Source organism: Chlorocebus sabaeus, chromosome 5 (genome assembly GCF_047675955.1).
Source record: "Chlorocebus sabaeus isolate Y175 chromosome 5, mChlSab1.0.hap1, whole genome shotgun sequence".
Classification (NCBI taxonomy): domain Eukaryota; kingdom Metazoa; phylum Chordata; class Mammalia; order Primates; family Cercopithecidae; genus Chlorocebus; species Chlorocebus sabaeus.
In genome coordinates, this window is record NC_132908.1 from 81,272,600 (window position 1) to 81,294,860 (window position 22,261).

The 22,261-nt window shown below is 52.0% G+C and overlaps 1 protein-coding gene across 2 annotated transcripts; it reads left to right on the forward strand.

The window, feature by feature from the left end:
• The first annotated feature begins 5,054 nt into the window (after positions 1-5,054).
• KLHL36 (kelch like family member 36) lies at positions 5,055-19,506 on the forward strand. Of its 2 annotated transcripts, none has more exons than XM_007994235.3 (5): positions 5,055-5,210; positions 7,430-7,508; positions 14,066-15,139; positions 16,961-17,118; positions 18,774-19,506. In XM_007994235.3, exons 2-5 carry the CDS (start codon positions 7,446-7,448, stop codon positions 19,327-19,329), a joined length of 1,851 nt encoding a protein of 616 aa, XP_007992426.1. In that variant the 5' UTR covers positions 5,055-5,210; positions 7,430-7,445; the 3' UTR covers positions 19,330-19,506. The 2 variants fall into 2 exon arrangements, with proteins under 2 accessions (XP_007992426.1, XP_007992427.1); XM_007994236.3 differs by lacking the exon at positions 5,055-5,210 and adding an exon at positions 5,342-5,460.
• Positions 19,507-22,261: the final 2,755 nt, after the last annotated feature.

Genomic DNA, 22,261 nt, shown 5'->3' on the forward strand with positions numbered 1-22,261 from the left:
CAGGTCAGGACTCCAATCCAGGCAGAGCGGAGAGAAAAATACTGGTGAGGAGGAGGGAGGAGGAAGTGGGACGTTCCAACTGAGGGGAAGTCTTTTTTCCTTAATCTGATGTTAGGGGCCACCCAAGCACTGGGCCCAGATGCCCGCCGTGGCTCTGTGCATTTGCTGGTCTGATGATCTGAGGACATCTGTTGCTTCTTGTCCTCTGGTCTAACAGTCAGAAGCACACAGGAGCGTGTGGGCCAAGCATCCTGCGTGTGGACGTGATCCGGCTTGGCCTGCAGGCCTGCTCTTTCATGCCAGGCTGCAAATTTTTGAGATTACTCAACCTTTGGAAGGGAAGCTGGGCCAAGGACAGACCTTCGGTAAGAAGCATGGGGCGTTTAGAGAATCAGCCCTCCTCCTCCTCCTGCCAGCCTCCTTCCCCAGGAGACTCGGACATGGAAACCCCCACGGGGAAAATTGCTGCAGCAGCAGGTAGCAGTTATTATGCGACCTGGACCGCCCCTTCCAGGCCCAGCTGTTCTCTGGGGAAGCCCGGAGACAGCTCTCACACCTCCTTCCAAATGGTCTTCAGAGAAAGACAGAGATGCTCCTCGCCCCGCCTGTTCTTAGTAAACACTGCAACCTCCTGTGCCCCAGGCGTGGTCAGCTTGCTGCCCTGGGGGCGGCTTCTGGTGTGCTAGTGAACTGGTTAACTGGGCACTGGCATAGACAGCCTGAGTTTCTCATCCTGGTTCACATGCTTACCAGCTGTATGATATTGGGTGAGTCACCTAATCATTCAGAACCTCAGTTTCCTCATCTGTAAAGTGGGGAGAACAATAGCACTGACCATAAGTTACTGTGAGGATTAGACAGGGGAGGGAGCAGAGCAGTTAGCACGGGGCCTGTACGTGAATTACGATCAAACTAGGCCTAACTTGCCCAGGCCCTGCCTCATGTTTTTGACATTCTGGGCTTCCAGATGGCGTGCCTCTTTCACTGGGTACTCTTCTGTGACATTTGTTTCTGGACAGAGGTATTGAGGATGAAGATAACCTGAGCCTGCAGTCATCGTCTTTGGTGACAGTGGCAATTGTTCCACCCAGGAAAGAGAGAGAGAGAGAGAGAAAGACAGAAAGACAGAAAGACAGAAAGAAAGAGAGAAAGAGAGAAAGAGAGAGGAGGGAGGGAACAGAAAGAAAGGCACCATGTTGGGGAGAGAATCTGCAGAAGAAAGGAACAAGCTTTTCTCCTGCTTTTGGGACAAGAGGTGGCCCACATTTTCATTCTGCACTGGGCCATGCAAAACATATAGCTGGCTGGCTCCATTGGATGGTGCCTGAATCTCAGAAGTGACAGTGTTGAGCCACTGTTGGGGCCACCGATTAGGACGGGCTTTCAGGGGAGAGGCATGGTTTGGGGTCTTACAAACATGCAGTCCTTCAGAGCCAGCAATTCCCCTTCACTGTCAGAGATGTGCACATGGATGTGTGTGCAAGGATGTTCACCATGGCATGATTCATAATAGAGACGCCAGATGGATGCCCAACAATGCGGGGAGGTGAAGGGCACAATCGATGCTGAAGGATCAGGCACAGCCATTAAACATCATATCATAGATGAGGACTTACTGACATGTGAAAAACTCATGACATTCGCAAAATGGGGAAAAAGTCAGCTAAAAAGGAGTGTGCACCACAGGATCTCATTTGCATAGACATGCAGGGAATATACGCAGGAGAAAAATATTGAGCTGGTTTATCCTTAAATGCCAACAGCTGTTCTCCTCAGGTGGGTGATACTTTCCTCTTCTGGGCCTGTTTTCCAGCTCTCTGCACTGAGCACACATTACTGTCATCAGTGCACTGAGGTACTGTGGGGCAGTGGCCAAGGCTAGGGCTGCAGACACTGGAGGCAGACTCCCTGGGTTCAAAGCCTTGCTCTGCTCCTTATGAGTTCTGGGACCTTGAGCAAGGGATTTAACTTCTCCAGGATTCAGCTTCCCCATCTGCAAACAGGGAAGGTAGTGATACCTTCCTTAAAGGTCGAGGTATTAACTCACCACGATAGGGTCATCGCTGACTGACTTGTTTGACTCTCTTCCTAAAACCCCTGAAACGTTTCTTCTTAATATCCCTGGCACCTACCACAGTGCCGAGCACACAGCAGGTGTTCCTGAAAAGTCTGCTGAATGAATGAAGGAGGGAATGTATGAATGCATGTAAGGACAGAGATCCACATCCCAGGGTACAGAGATAGTATCAAATGAGTTAATACATGCAGAGGGCTTAGAGCACTGTCTAGTTCATTATGGCAAAGAAATGATGTAAGAGGAAAATATCAAGAGAAAAATATGAACCAATTTTTTGAATGATGTAGAAATGAGTATTTGTTTTGTTTTGTTTTGTTTTTGAGACAAGGTCTTGCTCTGTCACCCAGGCTGGAGTACAGCGGCACAACCACAGCTCACTGCAGCCTTGACCTCGTGGGCTCAAGCAATCCTCCCACCTTAGCCTCCCAAGTAGCTGGGACTAAAGACGCATGCAGCCATGACTGGCTAATTTTTAATTTTTTTGTACAGACGAGGGTCTTGCTATGTTGCCCAGGATGGTCTCGAACTCCTAAACTCAAGTGATCCTTCTTCCTCCCAAAGTGCTGGAATTACCGGCGTGAGCCACTACACTCGGCTGTTTGAACTTCTCTGTATTGAGAGTAGTTGAGTAAAGTATGCATTACTTTTATAATTTGGGAGGACAAAAACATTACTGAAAGAAAAAGAGTGAGAGGGTGATTCACAAAGTGCCATTGGGGAACGCAGGGTGAAGCCAAGTTAGCCAAGTCCACACCCTTTTCATGTCAAGGTCACGTGTGGATGAGCTTGTCTTAGGTGCTTACTCTGGCCCCCATACACCAGGTTGCACGTCTTCTCATTCATAATGAACACAACACCCGGAAGGCCGATGTCGATGCTGAGTTATAGGCTCTTAAAATATCTACAGTGAAATCTCTTGTTAGATAGATAACATAGATACCCATATATAGAGGTGCATGTATCTATTTATCTATGTAAGAGTTATAGGCTCTTAAAATACAGCTAAATCTCTTGTTAGATAGATAAAGAGATATGATAGATACCCACATATACAGGGGCATGTATCTGTTTATCTACCTGTATCTATCTATCAAGAGAATCTTTAACTCTAGCTGTAAAAAAGAATATGTACAACTCATGGTGCTCCATGTATCGCCCCAACACAGGACTCACCACGATAGGACCATCGCTGATTGACTTGTTTCCCTCTCTTCCTAAAAGCCCTGAAAGTTTCTTCTTTGTATCCCTTGCACCTACCACAGTGCCTGAAAAGTCAGGTGTTACTGAAAAGTCTGTTTGATGAATGAGAGGCAGTGCATGAATTCATGTCAGACAGAGATCCACATGTCAGGGAACAGAGATAGAACAACATGAGGATTAGCTTTGTCTGTGGTGGGGACAGGTCCAGGAAGGGTCAAAGATGGGCAAGTAAGGCTTGGAAGGGTGAATGTGTACAGTCCCTAAAGAAAAGGGGAGAGAGAGAGATGGGGGACAGCAATCCAGTGAGAACATCATTTAAAGGTCCTTGGCTCACACCTGTAATCCCAGCACTTTGGGAGGCTGAGGCAGGCAGATCACCTGAGGTCAGGAGTTTGAGACCATCCTGGCCAACATGATAAACCCCATCTCTACTAAAAATACAAAAATTAGCCAGGCGTGTGGTGGGTGCCTGTAACCCCAGCTACTCGGGAGGCTGAGGCAGGAGAATCACTTGAACCCAGGAAGTGGAGATTGCAGTGAGCTGAGATTGAGCCATTGCACTCCAGCCTGGGTGATAGAGAGACTCTGTCTCAAAAAATAAATAAATAAAATCAACAACTAAAAAATAAAGATCCTGTAAGTGGGCTGGGTGTGCTGGCTCACACATGTCATCCCAGCACTTTGGGAGACTGAGGCAGGAGGATCGCTTGTGCCTAGGGGTTCAAGACCAGCTCGGACAACAAACTGAAACCCTGTCTCTATAAAAATCAAAGAAAAAAAAATAACCAAAAAATAGCCGGTTGTGGCAGCAGGCACCTGTGATCCCAGCTGCATGAGAGACTGAGGCAGGAGGATCACTTGAGCCTGGGAGGTGGAGGCTGTAGCGAGTACTACACAAAAGAAATCGCTGATCCTTCAGCAGCCATTTCCCACTCCAGCAACTCCCCGCCCCTGGCAACCACTCATCTACTTTCTGTCTCTATGGATTGGCTTCTTCCGGATATTTCACATGCACGGAATCATGCAATGTGTGGTCTTTGGTGTCGGGCTTCTTTCTCTAAGTATTATATCCTCAAGGGTTATCTCGCTGTAGCATGAGCGAAGTGTGACGACAGATTGATCGATGAAGGTTATGTTCATTCATTCCACACGTATTTACTGAGCACCTACTGTGTGCCAGTCTGGGGGGTCCAGTCAGGAATAGAACTGACAGTAAACCCTGCCCTGGAGGGTTTCTGGTAGGAAGGAGAGACAATAAACCGAATAAACCAGTACATTCTTTGGAATATTAGACGCTGATAAGAGCGCAAGTGAAGCGTGGGGTTGGAAGTTGGGGTGGAGAGAGAGGGGATGTGACTTTAAGCAGAGTGGTCAGCAAAGGCCTCCCCGCAGGGTGGCCGCAGGGACGTTCCAGCTCAGCCTGGAAGGAGGCGAGAGGCGCGGTGCCCGTCCCGGCGACTCCGGGCCAGCAAGGAGGTCCCAGCTTACGCGTCGGTGCCTCGAGGCCCGGGACCCTGCGTGTCCCGTCCCCGCCGTGGCCCTGCGTCCGTGACGGTGGGTGGCACCAGGGCGCATTTCGCGCGGCGGGGCTGCGGCCTGCCCTTGAAGGGACGGAATCGGGCGTCGTGGTGGGGTGGACACTGGGGATCCCCGGGGCGCGGACGAGGGGGGCGTCCACCCCGCGAGCTCACCCAACGGCCCCCGCGCCCCGCCCTCGGCCGCAGGCCCCGCCCCGCGCCGCCCGGCCCCGCCTCCCCGCGGCCGCCGCCATTGGCCACGCGCGCCGCCTCCGCCCTCGGCCTCGCACTTCCTGGCGGAGCCATGGCTGCGCAGCGGGCCGGCCGGGGGGCTCCTGAACCTGGGCCCCGCAGCCCCGACCGCCCGGCCCCGCCGCCGGGGCTATCCCCGCCGCGACCGTAGCGCGTCCTGCCAGGTGGGCCTACGCGCGCGCCCACCCTTCAGCCCGGGACCGCCGGGAAGCCGCGCCCGGCCGGGGCGGGGGGCGGGCGGCGATCGGAAGGGCCCCCGGCCCCCGCGAGCCGCGAGCCCCCTGCGCCCCTTGGTGCCCGGGCGGGCGGGTGGGCGAGTGGGGCGCCGCGGCTGGGGGAAGAGGCCAGGGGAGGGGCCGCCGCCCCCGCAGGTGACACAGGTGCGGCCTGTGCGTTCCGCCCCGCGCGTGGCAGGTGAGTGGCCCCCGCCCCGGGCCGTCCCGACTCCACCTCCGCCTCCTCGCCGCCGGCTGGAGCCTGCCTGGGCGGCCGTTGCGCTGAGTTCCGCCTGGGCTGCGGGGTCCGAGTGAACGACAGCGGCGTCCCCGGAGACCCCGCGGGCGAGCCGGTGTCAGCAGCGTCGCTTTCTCCAACGCTGAGGTCGGGAGGGAGCTTGGGAAGGAGGCTCCCTGGGAGCCCCCCCCCGTCCGTACGGGGCCTGCGTTCCCATGTTTACTGGAAGACCTTTTCCAGTGACTTGGGATTGTCACTGTGTGTGTGGGTGGCCTTGACCCTTCACCTGCTTCCAAAAAGCGTCGGAGGCCGCTGACATCCAACACGCGTGGAAATCAGCCCCTACCCCCACGCACTTGCAGGAGACAGCAGGGAGCCTCCAGCCCCGGGAACTCTCTCTAGGTATCTTGGCCTAGAAAAGAAAGCGTTGAGCGTTAGAGGGCCTGGCTGAGCCCGGGCAGGCTGCCTGGGGCGGTGGAGAGAGAGGCACCTGCTGCTTGCTGCTCTGTGACCTTGGGCAACCCCCCCGGGGCACCCGAGCGCCGGGTCTCACTGTGGGAACTACGGTGGCACCTGTCTCAAAGGGTGAAGGTGGAATGAAGTCGGGTCCGCGGTGGGCACTGCCCGAAAGCTGGGTTTCTTCTCTTCCCTCTCTGGGCTCTCCAGCATCCTAGGGGTAGTCAGGAGGGCCGGGAATGGGAACAGCTTGTTGTTGTCACAAAGTTTCTAGTTTGTCAAGAGGAATCTCGTCGTCCCTTCTCTCTCTAGGGGAGTTGCACAGGACGGACTGTGCCCGAATTCATTCCTTCCATGGGAACACTGGAGTGCCCTCCCTGTGTCCCCAATTATCTAAGAACAGTGCTGACTTCTTGTCACATTGTTCTTTATTAGTAAAGACAGTGTGTTCAATAGGTAACAAACTCTTCTCCTGAACTCAAATAGCAGGGGGAAAAATCCTCTTTAAAACCTTAGTCTCAGTGTGTGACTTGTACTAATATTAGTTGGCAAAGTCCCTTCTCTGTGTTCCCCTCCATCCTTGAAGCACCTGCCCTCCCCCCTACACACCAAAGCCTAACTCTGCCTGCAGTGATCCCCCCCTCCAAGAGCGAGGCAGTGTAGCCTAAGAGTTAAGAGCATGGACTTTTCCCTGACCTGGAATCCCAATTCTGCCAGTTCCCAGCTGTGTGACACGGGGCAGGTTATTTCACCTCACTGCTGTCAGCATCCTCCAGTCACAGTGCTGGCCTCATGGGGTTGCAATGGGGACTAAGTGAGTGAAGCCACAGAGAAGCACTTGGGGACAGTGTGTCTAGAATGTACTGTGTACATGGTAGTCATCGCTGTACCACATCTTCACCTGTATCATATTTTTAAAGTGTGATACTCTCGAACCCCAGGCCTCATTCAGCAGCGTGTCATGGTGATGGATCCAGGTTTTGAAGCTGGACAGACCCAGGTGTGATTCTCAGCCACCTACTAGCTTTGTGACCATGAGATCAGTATCCTCATGTGTGAAATGGGATAAGCGATATCAGCCTGGCCAAGTGTAGTCTTTGTGGAGGTTAAATGAGATGGCACATGTAAGTCCCTTAGTTTGGTTCTAGGGCTATAGTCTGGGCTCCAAAATTATAACTTATCATTATAACCTCGGTGTAGCCAAAAGGTAATTATTTGTAGGAAGTGAACTAAATGACATGATGTCAGATTTTAGATGATAAAGGAATGCAAGTTAAATGTTCTGTCCAATTCTAACAACCCGATGAGTTCTCAACTCAGTGTAAAAGAGTTCTTTGTAGTGCACAGTCCTCCCTCCCTCCTTCCTCCGTGTGACTGTTTTCACTGTCGTCCTTGGTATCTGCTAGCAGAGCCTGAAATTAATGAATGAGCTAGAGTTATGACTGCATGCTCAGAAATCCTGTTCTTCTCCTAGGGCTGAGATCTCTTTAATGATGGAGGGAAGCAGGCAGACGCGAGTGTCTCGGCCATACAAGATCAGCGAATCATCCAAGGTCTGTGAATGTTCGCTCACCACCTGTGCAAATTGCCTAAGAAGTGTGATCCTTTTTCTGATTCACTCATTTCTAATCACAGACTGATTTTTTTGTCATTGGTGTTGTCAATCTCCTTCATGACAAGTAAAGGGGGAAATGGGCAAGGAGCGGAAATTGTCATAAAATCAGAGAGTCGGAAGTGTGAGGGATGTTAGAGACACTATGGCCAGACGTCTTCGTTTTTCAGCGTGACATCCCATAGCTTTCTCTTTGTGACAACTTGACCCATTCATCAACCCAAGGAGGTGGATGGGACAGGAAGAAAACTGGGGTTCCCATGCCCGCTTTGGGGCTCAAAAACTCCAAGGACAGGTCCATTGAGAACTCAGCCTTCTATCTTAGGGTGAGGGTAACACACTGTGTACCTGTACCCCAAGGGCCTGGAGTCCTCTTCCCTGGTCATGATTCCCTGGAACCCAAGAGCAAGTGAGGGTGAGTTCCCCAGAGCCAGGCTGCTGGGGGAGTTCTAATTAGAAATATGTAGCCTGTTCCCACCTGCCACATTAAAATCCAAGAGCCAGACCCGGCTGCTATACTTTCCACAAACTCCTGTCACCACAGCTGCTGTTGGTAAAGATGGGGGGAGCCATTGGTTCGAGGTTCCTGGTAACCTGTCTCCTCATTATAGATATTCGTAATACCCTCAGTTCTTTAGAGGTGTCACTTTTGGAGATTAAATCTTACGGTTACCTCAGATCATGGATTCTCAATGAGTATGATATTGCCCTGAAGTGGGAGAAAATTGGTTCTTGGGAGAGTAGAAGGAATTTTACTCCTTTTGTGCATAAGACACCATTATACATACAGTACATGAGCAGACATACAGTGCATCTGTGATGTTAAAATTTTGCTGGGGAGGCTATGAGTGAAAAAAATCTTAAAAGCCTTCTTGGGGGGCAATAATGAAAAAACGTACAGAAACACTTCTTTAGATGAAGGGAGCTGGGAGCAGCCTATAGAGTTGAGACAAAGGGGGAAAAGAGATTCTACAGATTCTAAAAGAAAAACTGGCTGTCATTTTCAAGAGAGGTTGGTTCTCCTGCGAAATGACCTCCTATTCTCACGTGAGTTCCCCAAGAAGGTTTCTGCCAAGCCCAGCTTCATCGAATGTGAAAACCCGGCGAGGTCTCGCCGCTTGCTCAAAAGGGCTTTGTTTTGGAGCTTGGCTTGGGAGACACTGCTGCTTTCTAAGTTTGACAGCACTGGAAATCTTTGTCCCTTAACGCCAGGACCCTGAGTTTGTTTTTCTCTGAACTGAATCTCTTAGGACTAGGGTTCTGTATCACTGGATTATGTTTCTAACTCTTTTTTTTCTTTTTCTTTTTTTTTTTGAGACAGAGTCTCGCTCTGTTGCCCAGGCTGGAGTGCAGTGGTGTGATCTTGGCTCGCTACAACCTCTGCCTCCCAGGTTCAAGCGATTCTGCTGCCTCAGCTTCCCAAGTAGCTGGGACTACAGGTGTGTGCCACCACGCCCAGCTAATTTTTGTATTTTTAGTAGAGACGGGGTTTCACCATGTTGGCCAGGAGGGTCTTGATCTCTTGACCTCGTGACCTGCCCGCCTCAGCCTCCCAAAGTGCTGGGATTACAGACGTGAGCCACCATGACTGGCCTGTTTCTAACTTTTTATTTTTAAAAAGTGTACCCATGAATTTCTAGACATTAAACACACCTATGTCACCAGCACCCAGATGGGCAAGAAATAATACTACCAAACCCTCCCAGTTGTTACACTCAAGATAGTCACTGTCGCAACCCCACCGCTGTGGTTTGGTCTGCTTTTGAACTTTATCTAAATGGGATCCGAGGTTGGGTACTCTCCTGTGTGGTTTCTTTTGCACGACATTGTGCCTGTGAGCCTCACCCGTGTTGCTGCTTTAGTTGATAGTGGTAGATTGTGCATTCCAGCATGTTGGCGTCTTCCCACTGTGTGACCACACTGTTCACCTGTCTGCCGTAAGACATGTTGCTCAGCCAGGCACAGTGGCTCACACCTGGAATCCCAGCACCTTGGGAGGCGGAGGCGGGAGGATCTCATAAGCTCAGGAGTTTGAGACCAGCTTGGACAACATGGCTAAACCCCATCTCTACAAAAGATACAAAAATTAGCCAGGCCTGGTGGCATACAGCTGTAGCCCCAGCTCTTCAGGAGGCTGAGGTGGGAGGCTCACTTGAGCCCAGGAGGTAGAGGTTGCAGTGAGCTATGATCACACCACTGTACTCCAACCTAAGTGACAGAGCAAGACCCTATCTCAAAAAAAAAAGTGTTGTTCCATGTTAATACTAAATTCTTTTTCCACATCTAATACCCTGTACCTGCTGCCTCCTCCCAGGTATAAGCCCCTGACAACCTGAGTTTCTCCCTCTGCTCGGCCTTGCATTTGATTAAGGCACTAAAATAGGAAACAGAGAAATGAACAGGACTCATATCATCAGAGAATGCTGTAGGTTGGAGCTTCTAAGTTACCTGAAATGTGGAAACTCTGTTACCAATGTCCCTTTAAAATTGATACATTGGCCAGGCGCAGTGGCTCATGCCTGGAATCCTAGAACTTTGGGAGGCTGAGGTGGGTGGATCACTTGAGGTCAGGAGTTCGAGACCAACCTGGCCAACATGGTGAAACCCCGTCTCTACTGAAATAAATAAATATATGTATGCTGGGAGCAGTGGCTCATGCCCATAATCCCAGCACTTTGGGAGGCCGAGGCAGGCAGATCACCTGAGGTCAGGAGTTAAAGACCAGCCTGGCCAAAATGGCAAAACCCTGTCTCTGCTAAAAATACAAAATTAGCCAGGCATGGTGGTATATGCCGGTAGTCCTAGCTACTCAGGAGGCTGAGGCAGGAGAATCGCCTGAACCTGGGAGGCGGAGGTTGCAGTGAGCCGAGATCACACCATTGCACTCCAGCCTGGGCAACAAGAGTGAAACTCTGTCTAAAAAAAAAATTAAAAATTAGCCGGGTGTGGCACGTGCCTGTAATCCTAGCTACTTGAGAGGCTGAGGCAGGAGAATCACTTGAACTCGGGAGGTGGAGGTTGCAGTGAGCTGAGATCGAGCCACTGCACTCCAGCCTGGGCAACAGAGGGAGTCTCTGTATCCCCCTCCAAAAAAAATAAAAATAAAAAAATAAAGGAAATCATGTGCCTTTGTTTTTGGAAAGTTGTCATCTATGCAGCTGTGCTAAAACACCAGAAGCAGATTGCAGCTGATTGTACCCGGGCGCAGCATCAGTCCAGCCAACTTAGAACAGAAACCCAGTTTTGGAAATAACACTGCTCTTGCCCCCTGTCCTAGCTAACTGGAGCTGGTGGCTCCCCGCCGCAGCCGTTAACTGGGGCTGTCGCCAGTCCCACCCTCTGGGCTCTTTCCCTTTTTACACTGCAGTCTGGGGTTGTGCGTATCTCCATCTAAGCGTGGTAGGTCAGCACTCTCACCAGCGTGGAGACAGCCAGGTGCCCTGGGTGGCAGATAGCCGCCTCATGCCCTCACTTGCATCTCTCAGGCCACTAAGCCTGTACTGTGACTTGATCACCAGCCACTGTAGTACTTTTTAATTTCCTTCCTTCAGCTCGCACCCAAGAGGGGCCTCCGTCAGTGCCTGTAGAAGCACAGACCATTCCTGCATAATTAGAAGCCGAGACCTGGCACGCTGGCTTATACCTGGAATCCCAGTAAATTGGGAGGCTGAGGCAGGAGGATTGTTTGAACTCAGGAGCTCAAGACCAGCCTGGGCAATGTAGTGAGATCCCATTTCTACAAAAAATAAAAGTAAAAAATAGCTGGACATGGCGGCACACACCAGTAGTCCCAGCTACCAAGGAGGCTGAAGTGGAGGGATTGCTTGAGACTAGGAGGTGTTTTGTTTTGTTTTGTTTTGTTTTGTTTTGTTTTTGAGATAGCGTTTTGCTCTTGTTGCCCAGGCTGGAGTGCAATGGCTCATTGCAACCTCCGCCTCTGGAATTCAAGCAATTCTTCTGCCTCAGCCTCCCAAGTAACTGGGATGACAGGCGCCCACCACCACACTCAGCTAATTTTGTATTTTTGGTAGAGATGGGGTTTCACCATGTTGGTCAGGCTGGTCTGGAACTCCTAACCTCAGGTGACCCGCCCATCCTGGCCTCCCAAAGTGCTGGGATTCCAGGCATGACCACCATGCCTGGCCAAGCCTAGGAGTTTCAGGCTGCAGTGATCTCTGATCTACTGTTGCATGCCAGCCTGGGCAACAGAGCAAGACCCTGTTTCTAAAAATGAGAAAGACTTTAAAAACCCGGTGTAGGCCAGCCTGGCTCTCTCTGCGAGTAACCAGGATAAATAGAGATCTCCATGCATGTGACCTATGAACCGAAAAGCCGGCCTGGAGTAGAAGAGCGGGTCAGCCTGGCCCTCTGAACTCAGAAGGAAATGCCAGGTCGTATCTGTGTGGCATCCTCCACAGGTTGTGAGAACGTGGCCTGCTCCTGTAACATGGACAGAGACGTTGCTGTTTGAATTGACTGGACGTGGAAATAACCACAGGGAAATAAAGTGTCTCGATGACAAATGCATGCATGGCAACAAAAAGAAGATTCGAAAGGGAAGAAAAAAATAAAACCCACTGCTGTAGGACACATGCTAAGAAGTAACTTTTAAGAATTCAGAGCCTGGGCAGCTTAGGGAGACCCTGTCCCTCCAAATTATAAAAATCAGACAGGGTGGGAGTGTGTGCCTGTAGTCCTAGTTACTCAGGAGGCTAAGGCGGAAGAATCACTTGAGCCCAGGAGGTCAAGGGCAACATAGTGAGACCTCGTCTCTACAAAAAAATTTTTTAATTAGCCGGGCATGGTGGCACACACCTGTAGTCCCAGCTATTCAGGAGGCTGAGGTGGGGGAATCACCTGAGCCCAGGAGGTCCAGGGTGCAGTGAGCTGTGATCGTGCCACTGCACTCCAGCCTGGGCAACAGAGTGAGACCCCATCTCAAAATAAATAAATAAATAAATAAGTTGAACCACATAGCTGCTAATACCTAATAGCTCTCAGTCAATTTTCCTCCTCCCACCACATTTCCTGTCTTCAGGCTTAGTGCCCAGCCAGTTCTTTACCTCAGTCGCCCTGGAATAGACCAGCTATCTATCTATGTGATAGTTTTCAGTTATCTGTTTCTCCCTCTGTTGAATTAATTAATTAATTAATTTAGAGACAGGATTTGTTTTTGTTGCCCAGGCTGGAGTACAGTGGCGCAATCATGACTCACTGCAGCCTCAAGCTCCTGGGCTTGAGCGATCCTTCTGCCTCAGCCTCCTGAGTAGCTGGGTCTACAGGCGAATGCCACCATTTTAAAATATTATGTAGCCGGGCGCGGTGGCTCACGCCTGTAATCCCAGCACTTTGGGAGGCCGAGGCGGGCGGATCACAAGGTTAGGAGATCGAGACCATGGTGAAACCCCGTCTCTACTAAAAATAGAAAAAATTAGCCGGGCGCAGTGGCGGGCGCCTGTGGTCCCAGCTCCTCGGGAGGCTGAGGCAGGAGAATGGCGTGAACCCGGGAGGCGGAGCTTGCAGTGAGCCGAGATTGCGCCACTGCACTCCAGCCTGGGCGACAGAGCGAGACTCCGTCTCAAAAAAAAAAAAAAAATAAATAAAATATTATGTAAAGACAGGAATCTCGCTATGTTGCCCAGATGGGTCTTGAACTTCCTGGCCTCAAGCGATTCTCCCATCTCAGCCTCACAAAGCGTTGAGATCACAGGCAGGAGCCACCATGCCTGGCTTGAATTGTTGTCTTGTTTGATTTTGGGGTTTTTGTTTGTTTGTTTTTTGGTTTGTTTTGTTTGTTGTTTGTTTGTTTTGTGTTTTGGTTTTTCGTTTTTGAGATGGAGTTCTTGCTCTGTCTCCCAGGCTGGAGTGTAGTGGTGTGATCTCGGCTCACTGCAACCTCCACCTCCTGGGTTCAAGCAGTTCTCCTGCCTCAGCTTCCTGAGTAGCCAGGATTACAGGCACATGCCACTATGCCTGGCTAAATTTTGTATTTTTAGTAGGACAAGGTTTCACCATGTTGGCCAGGCTGGTCTCAAACCCCGAGCTGGGCACGGTGGCTCACGCCTGTAATCCCAGCACTTTGGGAGGTCAAGGCGGGTGGATCACGAGGTCAGGAGATTGAGACCATCCTGGCTAACACAGTGAAACCCCGTCTCTACTAAAAATACAAAAAAATTAGCGGGGCGTGGTGGCGGGCGCCTGTAGTCCCAGCTACTCAAGAGGCTGAGGCAGGAGAATGGCGTGAACCCCGGAGGCGGAGTGAGCTTGCAGTGAACTGAGATTGCACTACTGCACTGCTGCCTGGGCGACAGAGCCAGACTCCGTCTCAAAAAAAAAAAAAAAAGAAACACCTGTACTTCCTGCAATGCCCTCTGATGCAGCATTTTATTTCTTGTTTTCTTCTATTTCATTTTGTTGAAAATACTGGTCAGGACCCACTGGGTTGGACCAGGGCTGAGCAGGCTGCTGTGCCGTTTCTGATGTGTCTTCTCTGGCCAGGTATACCGCTGGGCCGACCACTCAAGCACGGTGCTGCAGCGGCTGAACGAGCAGCGACTCCGGGGCCTCTTCTGCGACATTGTCCTAGTGGCCGATGAGCAGCGCGTCCCAGCCCACCGCAACCTGCTGGCCGTGTGCAGCGACTACTTTAACTCCATGTTCACCATTGGCATGCGGGAAGCTTTCCAGAAGGAGGTGGAGCTGATCGGCGCCTCGTACATCGGGCTCAAGGCCGTGGTGGACTTCCTGTACGGCGGGGAGCTGGTGCTGGATGGCGGCAACATTGACTATGTGCTGGAGACGGCCCACCTGCTGCAGATCTGGACGGTGGTAGACTTCTGCTGTGAGTACCTGGAGCAGGAAGTGAGCGAGGACAACTACCTGTACCTGCAGGAGCTGGCCTCCATCTACAGCCTCAAACGGCTTGACGCCTTCATCGATGGCTTCATCCTGAACCACTTCGGCACGCTGTCCTTCACGCCCGACTTCCTGCAGAACGTCTCCATGCAGAAGCTGTGTGTCTACCTGAGCAGCAGCGAGGTGCAGCGGGAGTGTGAGCACGACCTCCTGCAGGCCGCCCTGCAGTGGCTGACGCAGCAGCCCGAGCGCGAGGCCCACGCCCGCCAGGTGCTGGAGAACATCCACTTCCCGCTCATCCCCAAGAACGACCTGCTGCACCGCGTCAAGCCAGCCGTGTGCTCGCTGCTGCCCAAGGAGGCCAACTGCGAGGGCTTCATCGAGGAGGCCGTGCGTTACCACAACAACCTGGCGGCCCAGCCTGTCATGCAGACCAAGCGCACGGCGCTGCGCACCAACCAGGAGCGCCTGCTGTTCGTGGGCGGCGAGGTCTCCGAGCGGTGTCTGGAGCTCAGTGACGACACCTGCTACCTGGACGCCAAGAGCGAGCAGTGGGTCAAAGAGACGCCGCTGCCCGCCCGGCGGAGCCACCACTGTGTCGCGGTGCTAGGGGGCTTCATCTTCATCGCCGGCGGCAGCTTCTCACGGGACAACGGAGGGGACGCGGCCTCCAATCTTCTTTATAGGTATGACCCCCGCTGTAAACAGTGGATCAAGGTGAGATTAAAGCCGGATTATTTCTTTTCTCTTGAGGACTCTCTCGGTTTCCTTAACCTAGCCTTGACTTTCCTTACCTCTCTGGGGCCTTGACAGCCACTATCCTGCTTCTGAATGAGGTGTGACGATAAAGTGGCGAGCAGCATACCGTGGGCCTACACCCTGGACAGGGAGAGGGAGAGCTGACCGACCCCCTTCGAGGGGTCGGTCGTGGTTCAGAGCTGCGCTGCCTGGTGGGGCTTTCTGTGCAGATGGAAGGGTCTGTGTCCGGACTTCCCCATACGGTAGCCACAGCCACATGTGGCAACTGAGCGCTTGAAATGTGGCCAGTGCGACTGAAGAAGCCAATTTTCAATTTCATTTCACTTTACCTGATTGGTGTGCAAGTGTGTGTGGCCACACGAGGCGTGGCTGCCCTGTTGGACAGTAGCATGGGTCTAGATGTTTGATCCGTGGTTCAAGGTCCCCAGGTCCTGGAGTCTCTGTGGGGCTCCTCTGGAAGCATTTTGGGAGAGAGTTTAAGGAGGCCACCAGGGCTCACATCTGGCCGTTGGGCACGCATTGTGGCCTGATTCTGGAAAGAGCGTGGGCCTTGATGTCAGACCTGAGGTCTCATCCCAGCCTGGCTAAGTCATAGCTAGGAAATTTTAGATTCTTGTCCTCTCCACATTCTGGATTCCCCTTCTAGGAATACATGGGGGACAGGGAGTGCAGTAGCTCATGTTGATTGGCAAGCCCCTGGCATAGGGAAGGTGTCTCCTTTCTGCTGGGAGCACTCTCCAGCCACCCGCTCCCCCGGGACAGTCGTGTCAGCCTTTATTCTCACACCTCAGCGTCGCGCCCAACTCAGTGCTGTTCTTAGCTCAAAACGCAGTCAGAATGGACTCCAGCTGACCTTTTGATTTTACTCTCAGAAATCTGAGACCGCCCTCCAAGGTCGAAGTCTCACCACTGGACAGGGTCCCTGGCTTTGGACCCTCTTCCCCGAGGCCTGGCAGCAGCGACGGCCTGAACCTCGCCTCCCGCGGGGACTTGTTCTTGCTCCCTGTGTGTTTGGCTTGGATTCATTTAAAAAAAAAAAAGTTTCTACTTTTATTTATTTATTTATTTTTGAGACAGAGTTGTTCCGTTGCCCAGGCTGGAGTGCAGTGGCACAATCTCGGCTCATTGCAACCTCCGCCTCCCAGGTTCAAACAATTCTGGTGCCTGAACCTACTGAGTAGCTGGAATTACAGGTGCCTGCCACCACGCCTGCCTAATTTTTATATTTTTAGTAGAGACAGGGTTTCACCCTGTTGGCCAGGCTGGTCTCGAACTCCGTGACCTCAGGTGATCCATCCACCTCGGCCTCCCAAAGTGCCGGGATTACGGGCATGAGCCACTGCTCCCGGCCTCTTCTGTTTAATTTCCTGTCGAATGCCACATCCTGCTCTGTTAACACAGAGTGGCAGAGCAGCACTAACTTTACAGATCGGATGCCGGGAGGGGAAAGATGAATTTTTATTTCAGAAAGCCCCTAGATCAGCAATTCTGACCCCTGTGACCCACAGAGTTCCCGTCCACGAGGCTGACCACATGACCAGACAAGTGTGGGGGCTCAGAGCGTCTCCATCCCACTTTTGGGGATTCAGAGCATCTTGGGGAAACCTCAGGGGCTCAGAGCTCCTGCCTAAAGAAGCCCCCTTTATTCAGGTGCAGTTCCCTTTCCCAGACATTCTCCGGGACTGTGTGTTCCGCAGACACATTTGGGAAACGCAGCGCCAGATGTTGATGCTGTCCCGGGTTCGGGGAAGGGAAGGTACAGGTATCTCACCTCCACAGGTGGCCTCCATGAACCAGCGCCGTGTGGATTTCTACCTTGCTTCCATCGAAGACATGCTGGTGGCCGTCGGCGGCCGGAATGAGAACGGAGCGCTCTCTTCGGTAGAGACGTACAGTCCGAAGACCGACTCCTGGTCCTATGTGGCGGGCTTGCCAAGGTGATCTGGGGCTTGGTGGAAGGCTCTCCAAATGGGATGTTTTTCTGGGACATAGTTCAGTCCACGTGCCTCACTTTCTGGGCATGTCGGCCTCCAATTCCAGGAATGAAATCTTCTGGCATGTCAGGAAGAGTGGGTACACCGTGAGGGGCAGAGGGCGTGGTGGAGCACAGTCCGGGCTCCGGTTTCAGACTTAGGGCAAGGGTCAGCTCTGCCGCCACGACGGACATCCCTCTGTGGCTGAGTCTGTGCAGTCGCTGAGTTTCAGAGGGTGAGGGCCTGGCCTGAGGATCTCCCTGAGCTTGGGCAAGAGGAGCTCGAAGAGACGGGGGTATCTGCTAGATCTAAGTCTCAAGCACGGGTCTTCACCCCGCTCAGCCTTTAGTTCCTCATCAATAGAGGGAGACGATAATCGTACCCACCCCACAGCACTGTTGTGCAGAGCCGATGCGGTGCTGCTCGGAAAACCTGCGCCCACATGCAGGGAGTGCCCCAGGGTGGCCGCCTCACCCTCCTCAGTCTTGCCTGCCTTCCGGTGTGCATGTATCGAGCATTTATTATCTCCATGGGATTAGCAGCAGGTGCACACCATTTTTCCCACCAGTTCCCTGTTGCCACACCCAGCAGTGCACTTTCTGAACCAGTCTGCTGTGGAATACATCCAGGTGCCCCCAAGAGTTAGAAGTGTGCGGGGTAAGCGCTCGTGTTTTTGTTTTTCTAAGACGGAGTCTCTCTCTGTCGCCCAGACTGGAGTGCAGTGGCACAGTCTCGACTCACTGCAATCTCCGCCTCCTGAGCTCAAGCAATTCTCCTGCCTCAGCCTCCTGAGTAGCTAGGACTGCAGGCGCCTGCCACCACGCTGAGCTAATTTTTGTATTTTTAGCAGAGACAGGATTTCACCATGTTCGCCAGGCTGGTCTTGAACTCCTGGCCTCAAGTGATCCACCTGCCTAGGCCTCACAAAGCGCTGGGATTGCAGGCGTGAGCCACTGCACCTGGCCATATTGATCCTTTCTTATTCATTAAAAGCCCTGGTTTACATCAGGGTTCCCACTTCCTGGCACAGTTCTGTGGATTTTGAGGAACACAAAGCAACATGAATCCACCATTACAGCCTCACGCAGAATCATTTCACTGCCCCAAACCCCCTCTGTGCACGCCCTGTCCATCCCTCCCTCCCCTCTCCCCACAGCCCCTGGCAGCCACTGATTTTGCTGTCTCTACGATTTTAAGCAAAACTTTTCCTGAGTGCCAGCGCAGTTAGAATTGGACTGTATGTCGTTATTCCTCTTTGATGTGCGATTCACTGGGTGCGTGTGTGCCTGCTGGCTCATTGTCCTAGTCATTTCCAGCCATTGTGAAAGGGGTGATGGTCCTGTGATTATTCCCATTTCCCAGATGGGGCAAGGGAGACTGAGTGGAGCTGGGTTCTGGTCCAGGCGGTCTGACTGCAAAGCTGTCCACTTCCCCGCCCTGCCCGCCATTTCTTTGCTAATGACATCTGCTGTCTATAGAGTGTTCGTGGGGTATTCTTAAATCCCTGTATTCTTAAATCCTCATGGCCCCCTAAGACGGCAGGCTGTTCCCTGGCTCGGGGAGGGTAAGCCTGGCACAGCCCTGAGCACTCTCTCTGTCTCCGCCCGTCAACCCTGTAGGTTCACGTACGGCCACGCGGGCACCATCTACAAAGACTTCGTGTACATCTCTGGGGGCCACGACTACCAAATCGGCCCCTACCGCAAGAACCTGCTGTGCTACGACCACCGGACAGACGTGTGGGAGGAGCGGCGGCCCATGACCACGGCGCGCGGCTGGCACAGCATGTGCAGCCTGGGCGACAGCATCTACTCCATCGGGGGCAGCGACGACAACATTGAGTCCATGGAGCGCTTCGACGTGCTGGGCGTGGAGGCCTACAGCCCGCAGTGCAACCAGTGGACCCGCGTGGCGCCGCTTCTGCACGCCAACAGTGAGTCTGGCGTAGCAGTGTGGGAGGGCCGCATCTACATCCTGGGCGGCTACAGCTGGGAGAACACCGCCTTCTCCAAGACCGTGCAGGTGTACGACCGAGAGGCCGACAAGTGGAGCAGGGGCGTCGACCTGCCCAAGGCCATCGCTGGCGGATCTGCCTGTGTCTGCGCCCTGGAGCCGAGGCCAGAGGACAAGAAGAAGAAAGGCAAAGGCAAGAGGCACCAGGACCGGGGCCAGTGACCCCAGCTGCGCCTCCTGGGACCATCCTCACCATCATATCCCAGGGCTCTGTAGACCAGCAGCAACTTCTTAGTATTCCGGAAACATTATGTACAACTTAGCAGCTTTTTTTACTTTTATGATTCTTGGTATTTCTATGATATCACAGTAACCAATTAAATACTCTCTGTAACTTTACATATCTTGCTCGAATAACTAACCCAGGCAATGAGCAACCCCTTGTATTTTTGCAGGTCTTTGCCCCATGTTACAATTCCTCATGGGTCCTTGCTAACCGTCTCCCTGAGAGTAGCTGGCATGGGGGTTACACAGAAATTTCTATAGTGAAACTTGGGGCCTCAGAGGGATCTCTTAGATCACCTAGTCCAAGCCTCCCCAAACCTGGCTGAGCTTTTAAGAATACAGATTCCTGAGCCCCGCTCAGAATTATGGAATCCAAAACCACCAGGAACGGGGATGAGGTGGTGCCCAGAAACTGCATTTTAACTGGTTCTTGGAATTCTGGGCTTCAGCCACATCTGGGAATGACTGGCCAGGTCGAATGTGTTTGTTTTATAAATGACTGCACAGAGACCCCCACAAGGGTGAGTGAGTGAGTGACCAGGGGCCACGCAGCTCGCTGGACTGTCAGGTGAGACGTGGTGACTTCCTACTGGGGAGCTGTTCTCCGTATCCGGTGAACGTTGTTTCTGAATAATTCCATCTTTCCTCATTGGAAACCTTCTTGAATTCTAAAACGTTACAGGTAACCAAAAACGAAAAAAGGTGTGAAGCTCATGAATATTTTTCTGTAATTTGTGCATTTTTTTTCCTTTTCTTTTCTGAACCCACTGTCTTTTATATTACTGATGTACTCAGCTCCCAGGTCTGTTTATTTATCAGGAAAGAAAAAGCGAGTGCTATGGAATTTGCCATTGTTCTCTATGACTGTATCTTAGGAGCTGGTGAAAGCGCCTGCTCAGAGGACAACGTGTGGATCCCTGAGAAGGCAGTGGAGGTCTCCCTGACTCCCACGCCAGGTCCTGCCCCAGTTTTCTGCTTCTAAGGAGTTTTGTGCTGCTGGGAAAATTCTCGAACAAATCCATGTGTTCCCTCATCCCCGTCCCCACCCCCCCGCTTTAGCCACAGGGTTAGATGGAATGCCCTCCAGGCTCCTTCCGGGTGATAGGGCCATCCAGCCTCTGAGCTGTTCATACCGGGATGGCATCCCCTTCAAGATGCGGAGCTGGCCTGCACTGACTCCTGCAAACAGTTCCTAGAGCAGGTATCAGGGTCGCTTGCCCTTTAAGAGGGCTCCTAGCTGAGTGGATGAGAACTGCGCAGAACTGTGGGAGGATAGGAGTGTGATGGGTTTTAAGCATGAGCCAAGGAAGGCATGAATGAGCTGTACGGCAGAGATCAGTCAACTTCACGATGTGCTTAATCTCAAACCCTAGTCTAACGCCAGTCTTCCTGCAGACAGTTCTGAGAGCAGGTCTCGACGTCGCTTGCCCTTTAAGAGGGCTCTCAGCTGCTCGAGTGGGTGAGGATCAGTGTGTTAAGATTGATATTAGACTAGGAAAACAAATCTTAGTTAACTTTTATTTTCATTTCTGCTGCTGCTTTGCTGCACCTCCTTTCTCTTCCCTTCAGGGTTTACTGGGGTTCTCACTGGTCTGTTTCTGTAGCCTTCCAGGAGAGAGGAGAGCATTTTGGGGACTGAAAGCTTCAAGTTCCTGCCCTCCGTGGTTGGTGAGGAGGGCAGTCTGCATATTTAGCTAGCTAGTTATTTGCATGTGAAGTCCCCCGAGGCTTACAAACTGTTGAGAGGTTCTGCAAGGCATGCAAACAAACAGACCAAAAGGCTGGAAACTCTTCTTGGAGCTCTGCAGCATTCCGGTGTGTGCAAGGCTCTAAGAAGTCTCAACCCAGCATTTCCAAACTTCTTTGAGCCTAAAACTCTTTTCTCTCGTACCTGGTCCCAGACCCCCACAAAACATGTTTTGCAGAACTTCTGCCAACTTTGGGATAGCTTACCCCCTTCCTATTCTGGGAAAGGTTTTATTGCTTGTAGACCCCTCAGATGACAGGGTATGGTGTACGTGGGCTGTTTTCCCCAGCTCAGCCTGGGTCATGAACAAATGGGCAGTTTGGCCTGAATCTTGGGGCAGGTTGGGGAGAGCACATAGACTCTGTGATTTGGGGAGTGGGAGAGCTTAGACCTTGGGGAGAGGAGAGCCATTGGTTTTTAGCCTAAGCCAGCTCTTTTACATTTTGCTTCTGGGACTTGTCCCTGGAAATGTGTGAGCTTCTGGCCTCTATTCTGATTTTCTTGTGCCTCGTGAGTTACATAACGACATCCGGCGCCTAATATTTTGTGATGTCTCTCCCAATACTATTAAGGTGGTTTTGTAATTTACATGGCTTAAAATCTAATGTTACTAAGGTTGGGAGCACTCCTTTGAAGGGAGGATAAACAAGTTTCATCTTGTGAGCCAATTTCTAATATTTGATGGTGGCTATACTGTGACAAGAAAGGTTTTTGAGCTTGTTTGGGGTGAATGGATGGGCACAAGAGTGCCCAGTGGCGGTACCTGGGCCAGGTTTTTGTTACTTGTCTTTTTAAGTTGCAAATTCACCCTTCTGTGCAGTCTAACTGAAAATGAAAGAGACCGCGCCTGGGCAACATGGCAAAACCCCATCTCTACAAAACAATTACAAAAGATTAGCCAGGGATGGTGGGGCATGCAGTAGTCCCGGCTACTTGGGAGGGTGAGGTAGGAGAATCACCTGAGCCTGGCAGGTTGAGGCTGCAGTGAGCTATGATCACACCACTGCACTCTAACCTGGGTGACAGAGTGAGACCCTGTCTCAAAAGAATAAAATGGTTTTTAACTCAAATGGGTAGAGTTTGGGCTGTACCTATGCGGTGGCCATTTGAACCTCACAACAG